Source organism: Octopus bimaculoides, chromosome 25 (genome assembly GCF_001194135.2).
Source record: "Octopus bimaculoides isolate UCB-OBI-ISO-001 chromosome 25, ASM119413v2, whole genome shotgun sequence".
NCBI classification, from domain to species: Eukaryota; Metazoa; Mollusca; class Cephalopoda; order Octopoda; family Octopodidae; genus Octopus; species Octopus bimaculoides.
In genome coordinates this window covers 31,381,696-31,394,856 of record NC_069005.1, presented here as the reverse complement: position 1 = coordinate 31,394,856, position 13,161 = coordinate 31,381,696, and the positions used below count along the sequence as shown (strand labels likewise).

Here is a 13,161-nt window from a genome sequence, read left to right as displayed (position 1 = left end):
AGAGAAAAAAAGAGAAAATATATATATATATATATATATATATATATATATATATATATACACACGCGCGCACGTACACATTCAATACATACAATTTGAAGCATACGTGTATTCATGTACACTAATGTGGGAGGGGAGAGTAGATAATGTAAGCGCGCGTGCGTGTGAATGTACACACACACGCACGCACGCACCATGTTTACATCGACTGCTGTTAAAAACATCAGCCCTTACAGAAACCAATCGGGCAACGTTGTGTGTGTGTGTCTAATAACAAAACTACTATTATTGGGCCAAAACAACAAATACAAGCAACTAAGTTGTCTTGAATTTCACTATGGAAGCTTTACGAAATTAAACATTTTTCATTGTTTGTAACCAACATTGCAACAAGTGATTTCAGCAAACAGACACAGAACAGCCCCTTGCCTCACTTCCCCAAACCACCTCGAGCGCACTTTGCCTATTTTGGGATTAAAAGCGCATTTTTAATGCTTTAACCGTGTCTTTTCTTTTTGTTTTAATGCAGACGATTTACAAAATATAGGGTAACGTGTGAGAAAGTAATGAGATAGATAGATAGATAGATAGATACACAGATAGAGCCATCTGATAGATAGATAGATACAGACACAGATAGAGCCATCTATCAGATAGATAGATAGAGACACAGATAGAGCCATCCATCAGATAGATAGATGGATAGATAGGTAGGTAGTGTGTAAATATATGGATGTATATACATAGATCTATGTGTGTATATGTGCATGTATATATATATATATATATATATATATATATATAAGTGTATACATTCGAGTGTGTGCGTATAGAAATACATATAACAGGGTGTGTAAATGTGTTATATAATAAACTAGCGAGAATGGTAGAAGCTGAGGAAGAGGAGAGGTCAAACTGCTGCCAGAGTAGAAAATCAGCTGGTCTGATATTGAGATTGTCTGTGTTAACCCTTTGCGAACAGAGTTCAGGTTTTTAATGGAACGAAATGGACTGGAATGGAGTGAAAAAAGTAAAAAGAAACAAAGGATCTTTTTTTCAAAAATGAAACTTCGTAGAAACAGGGCAATCATCAAATATATATATATATATATATATATATATAGAAATATATTTAGTTTAATAAAAGAAATACTAGTTTCAATTTCAAGACTCACCTGTAAGCTAAGGTCATACACTCGAATAATTTGGTAAGAGAACCATCGATGGAGAAAAGAGTTGACTGTGTAGCACTATATTCCCTAAAATCCAAATTTGTAGCACCAACATTTTCGTGGGAGGTCGAAGAACTGAGAAAATTGAGGCCCGTCGAAGAGGACTGAGCATCTTTTTCCTCTTTGACGATATTTTCATCATCATAATCGTCCGCGGTTTTGTCATCGTGCACCTGACTCAACATAAAATGACCGCTGTGAATGGTTTCCTCGTAGGTAAAGTTCATGTTATCAATGTTGTAGTTATGACTTATGTTCAAGTTGCCAGAGAAGATGGTGTTGTTGTTGTGAGTACCGTCATTATTGTTGTTGACATTCGTGTCGAGAGCAATATGGCCACTTCTAGCACCAGACACCGACGAAGTTGAAGGCATGATTAATTCAAAATTGGTGCTGTTTTTCAAGAGGGTTTCTATTGCATTTTGATTATCATTGATGTTGCTAGTATCAAGACTTGCTGAACTTCCAATGCCACTAGTCGTAGTAGCTGTCGTATCCATATTCGCGTTGAACAAACGGCGAGTATCTAACATTTTCTGTCTCGATTTTGTCGGCAATATATCATCAATGGCCATCACATAACAAAATCGTAACTTTCAAGATAAAAAATAAATTCTCACCCGCCTTTGTTAAACGCAAAATAATTCATCTGTAAAAGAAATAAAAGCAAGAAGGAAAAGAAAAAGGAGTCATTTGGTGTTTAAACACAAGCTTTTCGCAAAATATTTCAGTGAAGCAAAGACAGCGTGAAAGGGTCGCATGAAAAGTGCTTCACGAATTGGTATTTAGCGAATATTTGGCCAAAATTCTTGGCTAGAATGTCACTTGGTTTCATTGAGGATGGGTAACTACACACGAGCGATGTTATGAAGGATGCACAAAGTTGTAATTTGACAGTGAACGTTTTATAGTCGTAGAGAGGATCGAGTAGAGAGTGCTCCGCCATCATGTTAGATGGAGTCGAGGCGCCGGAAGCCAGTAGTGAGTGAGAGAGAGAGGGAGGGACGGGATAGGGATAGACAGATAGATATATGTGAGGGAGAGAGAGAGGGGAAAGAAAAGAAATGCGAGAGACACAGAGAGATATAGTGGGAGGGGAATGAGGGTGCCTCAAAAAATAGTAAGTTGTGTGTGAGAGGAAGAGGAAGAGAAAAACGAAAGTGACGGAGTGAAATAAAAAGGAGAGTGAGAACGATAGAAGGGTTAGAAAAAGAGGGAATGGGAGAAAGAGGAATAGATAGATAGAAGTGAAAGGATATTAAGGGGTGGTGGCGATAATGGAGGAGGTATGTAAAATAAAAGTAAGGAAGCGAGATAGAGAGGTATGGACAACTACATTATAGAGAAAGAAAGCGAAAGAGAGAGAGATAAGAGTAAAAGAGAACGAGAGTGACTCAGAAAGGGTAAGTCGTGTGTGAGAAGAGACGGAGAAGGAAAACAAAAGTTAGTGAGGGAACGAGATAGACAGCCGGGTAGACAACGACAGTATAAATAAATAAGAGAGAAAGCAGAAGAAGGAATACAAACTATCTCTGCGTTAAAAGATCATTTATACATACATGAATATACACATATATATATGTGTGTTTTTGTATTTATGTATGCATATATGCGTGTCATATACATAAATATATGTGATATGTGGGACGGGGAAGAGGGATAATTAGCTGTCTGTTTTAATGGCTATATTAATTGAGATGTTGCTGACTGACAGAGAACTTTTTGTGGTGAAAGAAAAACCTAAATCTAAACACTTAAACGAGAAGGATAGAAAAAAAACCCAAACACTTTAACTTAGCAAAAATATTAAACTACAGTTTCCTCTCTCTCTCTCTCTCTTTACTGGTAACGTTTACCGCTTACTTATGAAATTTGTTAATATATTTCCAGGTCGATTGCAACACACATGTGCGTAATATCTGTGTATGATCATGCATGTATGTGTTGTCACAGCAGTTTATCCGTGCGGGTTAATAATTTATACAGATAATAAGTATTTATACACATACACACAATAAATATAACGAGATAAGAGGCAAATTTTAATTGCTGTACATTTATTCGCTGTTAATTGTTTACTTGTTCTTAATTAAAATTTACGTACGGAATATTGCTATTATGTACCACTACATGTTCGGAAGATGTTATACACAAATATTTCGGTGTTTCTAAGCGTACTGCATGTGTGTGTACATGTGTATATTCATTTTGTGTATGTATGTTTACATGCGCATATGCATACATCATACATATGTGCATATATATATATATATAGAGAGAGAGAGAGAGAGAGAGAGACGTGTGTGTGTATAGAGAGACATACATAAAGTAAACTTGCAAGGTACATGCATATATAGACATACATATATATATACATAGATACATACATGTATTTACATATATATATATATATATATATATATATATATATATATATATATATATATATATATATATATCCAAAGTTTTAAATTTTAAAATTTTAGAGAGAGATTTGACGCTAATATCCATTAAGTAAATGTAGAATGTTGGAATAAGTGCTTAACACCGAATTTTGCATCAAGTTCCTGAGAACTAATGCCTACGGTTGGATACATAGCAAGACATAACTATTTGGAGAGGAAGTAGAAAGAAGGCAACTGGAAGATGAAGATAATGATAACGATAAAGAAAGAAAGGGAGAGAGAAAATGAGAAAGAAAAGACCAAATAGATAATAGAGAACATGTATGCGGTGTTGTGTGTGTGTGTGTGTGTGTAGTTGCTCTTCTGCAGCAAGAAATGTGTTCAGTTCTGGTCCTTCATTCATACTCTGCCCTTTCATCATCAAGAAATGATGGTTGTGATAACATGTGTGTAAAGTTTAAGACGGACAATGGTATCTAAAATTATTCATGATAAGAAAAGGGTTTTAACTCACATCTAAGATATTGCTCTAAGAATGAAGAACATCATAATGACCCCAAAACAGAAGCAAAAATCATCAAAGAACTGGAACCATTTCTTTCTTTTTGGTTTGAATTGCAGACTTAGTGTATCCACATAAGCCTGATGACAATTCTTCAAAAGGAAGATTGGTATTCAATGTAGATGACACCAGGCTTTTCTGGAAAAGAATGCCGAGACTTAAAGTGGAAAAGTCTATGTTTGGTTTTAAGATTTTTCAGGATCATCTGACAAAGGAAGACACCCACAAGATTATCCACCATCTTTCCAATAACAACCTCTGGCACCATTTTGACCTCCATATGTCCAACACTCGTTGACATGCTTACAAAATCAAAAAACAATGCAGCATCCATGCCTTTCAAAAACATTTTTTTCATACACAGAATTACTGAAGAATGGAATAAACTAACACACATGCACACACAAATATATGATGGGCTTTTTTCAGTTTCCGTCTACCAACCAAATCCACTGACAAGGCTTTAGTCAGTCTGAGGCTATTGTAGAAGACACTTGCCCAAGGTGTCATACAGTGGGACTGAACCTAGAACCATGTGGTTGGGAAGCAAGCTTCTTATCACACAGCCATTTTTGTTAGGGATTTTTCAACAGTGTCCCATCTTTTTTTCTTGCATGTTTGTTTCTTTTTTTTTTATCATCCCTATTCAAGCAAAGTTGAGATATTTTGATAAATTTAAATTGCTGGCATGTTTTGGGACAAATATTCTGCAGCTGTTTTTTTCCCAGTGTTAAACCATTCAGCAGTTAAAATAGAAGCAATGGTCTGTTGTTATCTAAGTAAACTGAATTCAGAACAATTGCTTGTTTTCATTCATGGTTCAGTTACAGAGGGAAGGGCTGTACTTATGACCATAGAGAAATATTACCTTGCTTGGGAAACAAGTGAGGGTTGGCCACAGGAAAGGCACCTGAGTGTAGAAAATCTGCCTCGAGAAATTCCATCTAACCATGCAAGCATAGAAAAGTGGGCATAAAAATGATAATGATGACAATGATGATGATGATGATGATGATGGTGGTAGTGGTATTGTGTATAGGACTACATCATCCAGTTTATCCTTCCTCTTTTTATAAGTGGAGTATTGAGAGACCTCATCAGAGCTCTCTTCGCTGGATTCAAGATTCAATTTAGCTTAGTATTGTTATAATGTTGATATGTTTTAAAATTTAAATTAATTCTGGCCAACCAGATGAGATTAGATTAGACCTTATCAGAACTGATTATACCTGTTTCCTCTTCTTAGTACAACTGTCCTCAGCCTATTGCTTTCTTTTATATCACAAATCATGGATTATTATATCATGGGTCACAGGTTTCCAGTGAGCCAATCATTAGTTCACTACATTTCTGATGGAGAGAATCATAAGGAAGTGTCCGTAGCCCAGTGCAGAACAAATACTTCAAAGGACTTCGTTTGTAGAAAAGTAAGTACTGCCTCAAGCCCTAGGGCCCATAGGGAAAACAATGTGAATAAATAAGCATTATAACTAATTAGCTAACTGGCACTCCATCGCTTACGATGACGAGGGTTCCGGTTGATCCGATCAATGGAACAGCCTGCTTCTGCACTCTACAGGCAAGCATACCTTTAATGGAATTCTCAGGGAGCAGCCAAAACGACCAAAACCACATTTAAGAGCAATTTTGAAGGGAATATAAAATAAAAACTTTTACCTTGTTTTTTTACAGCCAAATCTCTCTCTCTCTCTCTATATGTGTGTGTATATATAAGTATATATATATATACTTATTAATATATGTGTACACACACACACACATGCTATTAAACCAATTGTTCAATTCATTTGGCTGACAGTTTACCTGTCAATCAGTTCAGTATCTTTGTACCTGTCTGTCTGTCATTATAATCAATAATCTGAGAATTCTGGAGGTGGTTTTTCTTTTACCTCTCTTCAGATGAAACATCTTACATATTAGTAACTCTGTAATTAAAATTATTCATCTATTTATCCATCTGTCTGTCTGTCTATTTATTTCTCAGTTTGTCAGTCTAACTATCCACCCATTTAGCTGTATCTGTATACCTGCATTTTTTTGTCCATGAGCTAGCCTATATGTAATTACCCTGTGTCATTCTATCTGTCTATCTATTTATCATCTATCAAGTTTATAGCCTACTCTTTCTTCTTCTTCTAACCACAATACTCCAATTAAGATTAGTCTCTTAACAATGTCACTGCTATACCTACAATCCAAACTCAAGATAATAGATGTTAAGGCCTCATAATCACTCTGGTTATTGGGTGCTTAGGCCAAAACCTTTGACTTTTTCCACACTTTTCAGTCAATAGCCACTATTCAGAAGGTCAGGCAGGGCAAACAATGAAGCAGTTTGTTGTTGTTATTGCTGGTTGTTTAGTGGTGGTGGTGGTGGTGGTGGTGACAATGGCATTAGCAGTAGTAGTGGTGATGTAAACTTGTTTTTAGGAATATCACTGCAGTTAGTTGAGGTAACACGGTATCAACCTTCCAAGCAGAAGACCCATCAGTTTGCGTCCTATCTCTGACACAAACAACAATTGTGTCAGAGGTAATGACTGACCATCTCAAGGCTTCAATATAGCAACTGAGTGAGAAAGAGGGAGAGAGCATGAGAGAGAGAGAGAGAGAGAGAGAGAGCGACTGAAAGTGTACAATGAAATTGCTGTGGAGAGTGGAATAGTCAACATTTCTTTAAACAGTCCTTCTTCACACTTTCATTGCTGTATTTCTGCAGAAATACTCTTCCTTAGTTTCAATTATTTTTAGAATAATTAAGAATTTTGTAAAATAATTTTGTCATTATTTAGCTGCTGCTTGAAACTTTGAAATTTTGATGGAAGATTTTGATTTAGATCACTTTGAGACAGCAGAGTTTTTCATATGCAGACAGGAAGTAGAAGAAGAAAGAGGCCGGATGAGAAGAGATATTTTATCACTGTCTGATGTATTTGATTGCCAAGAGTTCAAATCGAGAGTAATCATGTATTCTCGCTCAAATGTTGTTTTTCACATGCCACCGGCACAAGTGCCAGTAAGGCGATGCTGGTAATGATCACGCTCAAATGGTGCTTTTTGTACCACCGGCACTGGGGCCAGTCAGCGGCCCTGGCAATGATCACGCTCGGATGGTGCTCTTTGCGCTCCACTAGTACGGATGCCAGTCATTCGGTGCTGGCATTGAATTGTATGTGGCAGATGCTCAGGAGCAATAAACACTGAAAATGTGCAGAGAACAACTTCTGCCACATTCTACATATATATATATATATATATATTGTTTTTATGTCAAGTTATATATAGAAATAATGTAAACTAAAGGATTCCTCAATACTTTGTACTTCAGCACATGTTTTATTAAAATTTTACAAGGAGAACGTTGACAGTGAATTTGAAGTTTCAGCTTGCTTGCTGTCATCAGACACACACACACACACACACACAGATAATATAAACTTAAATAGAACTGTTTGTAATTGAGTGTGTGTACATGTATAATTTTTACAAAGATGGAAAAAATTAAGCAAAAACATTGAAAATCAATTATTTTTATTGGAAAAATTGCACAGCAATGTGTAGTTGAATACAATTGCAAGGTGGTGAGGGTGGGTGGTTGGTTGGGTATAAAATAATTTGAATGGTATTGAACATGGATCAATCAGCAGGTCCCTGAGACAGAATGGTTGATTTGATTTTTATTTGTCTTTTTCATCAGCAATGTTTCCTTGTACTCAGTCTCAAACTACCTCCATATTCACGATGATTTTGGAAGAATTTCTTGCAATGCATCACTGAAAGACACAGAGACATTAAAAGAGGGATAAAACAAACAGAAAATAAAATGTAAGTAAAAGCATTTTAAATGATTTATGTAGGAGTGAATACAACTTTCAGCCCTTTTAAAACCCCTTAAAATGCAGATCATTCTGTCAAATGTAATGCTTATTTATTCCCATTTTTAAAAATTAATCATGCATTATTTTGAGGCTTTGAGATTTCAGTGATGTGATGGTTTATTTTGAGAATGACATTGTATGGTAGGTGTGAGAGGTTGGATCTTTTTGGTTTGAACATAAAACAGAATATTTGGGCCAGACACGACTAGTTTCAACCCTTTAGCATTCAGGATACTTTGTCAAATATGCTTATTAATTCACGATGTCTTGAATTAATCATAGCTCAGTGGTTAGAGCATCGGGCTCACAATCATGAGGTAGTCTACTGTATAAACCTGAATAGGCCCTGGGAGAGTGGTGGCAAATGCAAGGACTACTGTGGGTGGCACACACTCTAGTTATGCCTCTGCAAAAAGGATGGGCACCTGGTAAGATATATGGCTGTGAAACACTGCCTCAAAAAGTTCTCTCTAACCCATGCCAGCATGGAAAACATATGTAAAATCAATGACGATAAACATGCCATTATGTAAACTAGAAGATAAACCACTCAGAAGGTGGTGTTTAACCCGATATAAAGAGTGGCTGGAATATTGAAAATAATGTCTTGCTGGAATACATACGTGGCTTCTTGAATCTGTTCTTTAATCCGTTCTGCAACTGTGTTAGAGTTTGTTTTGTTGAGTTTATCATTGAGTTCTTCAATGGCAGCCCTGTAGCCAGTGATGTTGTTAAATATAAGAACATGTTTGTCTCCAATAGAGACAAAGTATTTAGAGTTGCTGTCGAACCGAAGTCCCTCAACTGGACCTAGCAGGGAAGAAAGAAACCAAAATATAAAAAAAAAAAAAAACATTTAGGAAGCAGTGGTTGATGTCAGATTTAATAAAAGAATGAGGAAGCAAACTTCTCTCCACACTGTGAAGAACATTTCCAATATCTTTGGTATTTGGTTATAAATGTTGGCAGAAAAAAAAAACATGATTGATTGAAATAAAAAAATAAACAAAAAAACTTTGGAGTGATGAAAACCCCAGAACGTGATTGATTAACTTTATTGAATTTAGAGAGGAATAATTAAAATAATAATAATAATAAAAAGGGGCTAGTAGGGTGATTACTTTGTTAAATTAAAGGGATTTTGAAGCCCACTTAGAATGGGTGGTTAATTCAGGGAGAGGAAAAAACATGCATGTTTAGTTTAATGGAAACAGAGAGAGAAAAAGTGAGCATGTGTGTGTGTGTACCAGTATTATGTTATATTGATTTAGCCTGTGTTAAGATGCTGTGCTTAGAAATGGAGAACACTACCAACTTTGGTTGCAGTAAAATCTTTGCTGCAGCAATCAAAACAGCATTCTTTGACCGTTATTGGAATCCGGTTGATAAAATTGTTTTTTCCTCTTATAAAATGAGATTTTTCTCCCGGACAATCTTTATACAAAATAAAATAAAATCTAAACACAGCAAGATAAAAACATACATTTTTAATCTCAAACTAAAAAAGGGAGCCTTTACATGGTTGCTCAACCTGCTAGAAATAACAGCTAAATTTCCCTCAAATCATAAACCAGTTTGTGGAAAAAAAAAAAAAAGGATAATGTGGTCTTGGGGCCTGCATGTAGGAAAAAGATGGGATGGTCACATGTCTAGAATACCTTTGTCTTGTGAGTGAATTTAGTAGACAGAAACTGGGTGGAAGCCCATCATACACATATTTATATGTGTGTGTGTGTGTATTGTGTAAGTGTGTCTTTACGTCCGTGTTTGTCTCCCATCACCACTTGACAACCAGTGTTGGTTTGTTTATGTTCCTATAACTTAGCTGTTCAGCAGGAGAGACTGGCAGAATAAGTATCAAATTTAGAAATGAATCCTGGGGAAGTTGAGGTGAGGGGAGGAGTAGGGTGGTGTTAGTAGATTGTTCAACTAAACCCATCAAGGCGGTGCTCCAGCATGGCTGCAGTCCAATGACTGAAACCAGTAAGAGAGCAAAAAAGAGTACATGTAAAAATGGAGTGAGTGGGAAGCAGTGGTGGTTTAAAGCCCAGAAAAATGGGAAGCGAGAAAACAAACAAACAAAAGAACAAAGACAAAATTTTTTTTTTAAATGATTAAATACCTTCATGAACATTTTCCATCACCATTTCAATTTTTTTTGAAAAGGTGTTGAAGACAACAATTTTGTTTCCATGAGACATTACAACAGTTCGTGAATCAGGTGACAAAACAATGTGTGATGGGTTCGAATGGAAGGTCCCAGTGTATAACAGGTATGGATCTTGTTGTTTTTTGTATTGCACTGTATAAGAGAATTTAATAATAGATCAATGCATAGCAGTCTTTAAAGTATACCAATGTATCAGTCGCTAAAATATTAAGACATATCAAAAATTCATTAATACACAAATATATAAAAATCTAATGCAAATATATAAATAGATGAGTGTTAATAGTTAGAAAACAGTGTTGTAAAAATTATCAAGAATAGCATCTGAGTTCAAATTCTGCTGAGGTGGACTTTGCCCTTCATCCTTTTGGGGTTGATAAAAAATAAGTACTTGACTCTTGTTAAGTACTGGGGTCAATGTGATGGAACTCGATCCCTTCCTTCAAAGTTGCTGGCTTTGTGTCAAAATTAGAAAGAATTCCATTTGGTTCATCAAATTATTAATTATTGGAAAAATGAAGAATTGTGTAATTTTTGAATGAAAACAAATCCAAAGGAATGTATTCATGTTCTTTATTTGTGTGTGTAGAAAGGAAATAGCTTACCATCTGTGTCCCACAATTTCCAAGTTCCATCTTTAGAAGCTGAGGCCATTCTAGAAAAAATAGCAAAAAAAAACCTTATGTACTGAGAAAAACACACACACGTGCACATAATACACATATATATATTTAAGGCGTCGAGCTGGCAGAAACGTTAGCACACCGGGCGAAATGCTTAGTGGTATTTCGTCTGCCGCTACGTTCCGAGTTCAAATTCCGCCGAGGTCGATTTTGCCTTTCATCCTTTCGGGGTCGATTAAATAAGTACCAGTTACGTACTGGGGTCGATATAATCGACTTAATCCGTTTGTCTGTCCTTGTTTGTCCCTTCTGTGTGTAGCCCCTTGTGGGTAGTAAAGAAATAACACATATATATATTCATACATATATAAACATGAATATATGTACTTCTCTTCTGCTTATTACCTCAGCTACAATTTTCCCATGAAATATCAAAACATTTATAGATTTGTCAGAACGTCCTTCTCAGCGACCAAGTTCTTTGAACTATCCATTTCACAGGTTAGTCCCAGGCCTCCTTCTCAGAATATCTATTGACAGGATTTGAACTTGGGGTCATTACTAATGTCAAACATTCTATCATTTCAAAAACTCATCCTGAAATTTACCACTTATATAAATATTTGTTTCTGCGAGTCTATTCTTGTCAGAATTTCAATAACAGACTTCCATCATGGTGCAGGCATGGCTGTGTGGTTAAGAAACTTGTTTTGCAACCACAGCTCCCAAGTTCAATTCCACTGTATAGTACTTTGGGCAAGTGACTTCTGCCATGGTCTCAGACATGCTAATAGCTTGTGAGTGAAAATTTGGTAGACAGAAACCAAGGAGCTTGATCTCTGTGTCTGTGTGTGTGTATATATATATATATATATATATATATATATATATATATTCCCTTGTCTTCATATGTGAGTGCTGATCGCAAACAAAGCATAACCATTCATGCAAATGAAGTTTCTTTGTTTGAGATTCTCTGCAAAACCATGTTTGGGATATTGTTCAATAGACTGGAGGAATTATTTACCTTGCTTGTAAAACAAGAGGGTGGTCACATCTGGCATGTGTTTGATCATAGACCTCGTTTGATTGAGGTTGACTCGAGGTAACATCATCAACAACATCTAGAGCCTATTGGAACTTATCTTGTTTTCAGTCAATTAAACTCCAGAAACTGCTTTGTAGTGCTAGAAACATCATCATCATCATCGTTTAACGTCCGCTTTCCATGCTAGCATGGGTTGGACGATTTGACTGAGGACTGGTGAAACCGGATGGCAACACCAGGCTCCAGTCTAAGAAATAATTTATCTTAGCTGAGTACGACCATCCTATATCTTCTTATTTCAGGTGGCCACAAATAACTGACAGATCTGTCACACAAACACACAGAATGTAATAGAAAATGTATGTAACCTTGTGGAGTCCATGTTGAAGCTGAAACATTTCACACCGGCGCTGTGTCCTTTCAGTTCAAAAGCTCGAGAGACTTCCTTAAAAAGTAGAGACTTGTCAAAACAAACTTCCCACACTTTGACATCAGGTGTGAAACCTATTAAATAAACAAATAATTAGGTCGCTTGAAACATAAAGGTAAACACACACACACACACACACACACATAAATGAATGGTAGTCTCTAGCAGTCTAAGGAAGATGGTTCTGCAATTTCTTACTGAACTGCCTGCAAAAAAAAAAAATCATTTGTTTATAGTGATCAAATATGGGTGTTGCAAATTAGGTCACTCCCTCCATCAAATCAACGTTGCTTGAACACATACGCAGTGTACTACGTGTCAGGTGTTGAAGTGATTGCAAAACAACCTGAGATGAAGTGTTTTACCCATGAACACAATGCCCCACCCGGTCTGGGAACTAAAACCATGACATATACCTATATATATATATATATATATATCGTGATATACCATGCTTGAGAAGACCCATCAAGCCAAGTGAAATTGTAGTCGTGGCTGATGCCAGTGTCGTGTAAATGGCACGTGAAAAGCACCCTCGAACATAGGCAATGTGCTTTGAGAAGACCTGTCGAGATCGTAGTTGTAGCTGATGTCAGTGCTGTGCCGGTGGCACATAAAAAGCACCCAGTACACTCTCCTGAGTGGTTGGCATTAGGAAGGGCATCCAGCTGTAGAAACCATGCCAAATCAGATTGGAGCCTGGTGCAGCTCCCCAGCTTACCAGTTTTCAGTCAAACTGTCCAACCCATGCCAGCATGGAAAAACGGATGTATGATGATGATGATGATGATA

General features: G+C 36.5%; 2 protein-coding genes across 7 annotated transcripts in view; both read right to left on the bottom strand.

Moving 5' to 3' along the window:
• LOC106880689 (carbohydrate-responsive element-binding protein) overlaps positions 1 to 2,264 on the bottom strand; it is a 97,915-nt gene extending 95,651 nt beyond the window's left edge. The window contains exon 1 of one of the 4 annotated variants that reach the window (XM_014930749.2): positions 1,176 to 2,264. In XM_014930749.2, coding sequence (XP_014786235.1) covers positions 1,176 to 1,807 — 632 coding nt within the window. In that variant the 5' untranslated portion in view covers positions 1,808 to 2,264. The remainder of the gene's footprint in view (positions 1 to 1,175) is intronic. The other 3 variants (XM_052976779.1, XM_014930751.2, XM_014930752.2) reach the window with 3 other exon arrangements.
• Positions 2,265 to 7,734: 5,470 nt separating this feature from the next.
• The window catches only part of LOC106880686 (transducin beta-like protein 2), a 13,974-nt gene continuing 8,547 nt past the window's right edge, over positions 7,735 to 13,161 (bottom strand). For 2 of the 3 annotated variants that reach the window (XM_014930743.2, XM_052976793.1), the window contains exons 7-11: positions 12,308 to 12,443; positions 10,874 to 10,923; positions 10,221 to 10,400; positions 8,722 to 8,908; positions 7,735 to 7,993 (exon numbers count right to left, since the gene is read on the bottom strand). In XM_014930743.2, coding sequence (XP_014786229.1) covers positions 7,957 to 7,993; positions 8,722 to 8,908; positions 10,221 to 10,400; positions 10,874 to 10,923; positions 12,308 to 12,443 — 590 coding nt within the window. In that variant the 3' untranslated portion in view covers positions 7,735 to 7,956. Of the gene's footprint in view, positions 7,994 to 8,721; positions 8,909 to 8,932; positions 9,533 to 10,220; positions 10,401 to 10,873; positions 10,924 to 12,307; positions 12,444 to 13,161 lie in introns of those variants that run through there. The other variant, XM_052976792.1, reaches the window with a different exon arrangement.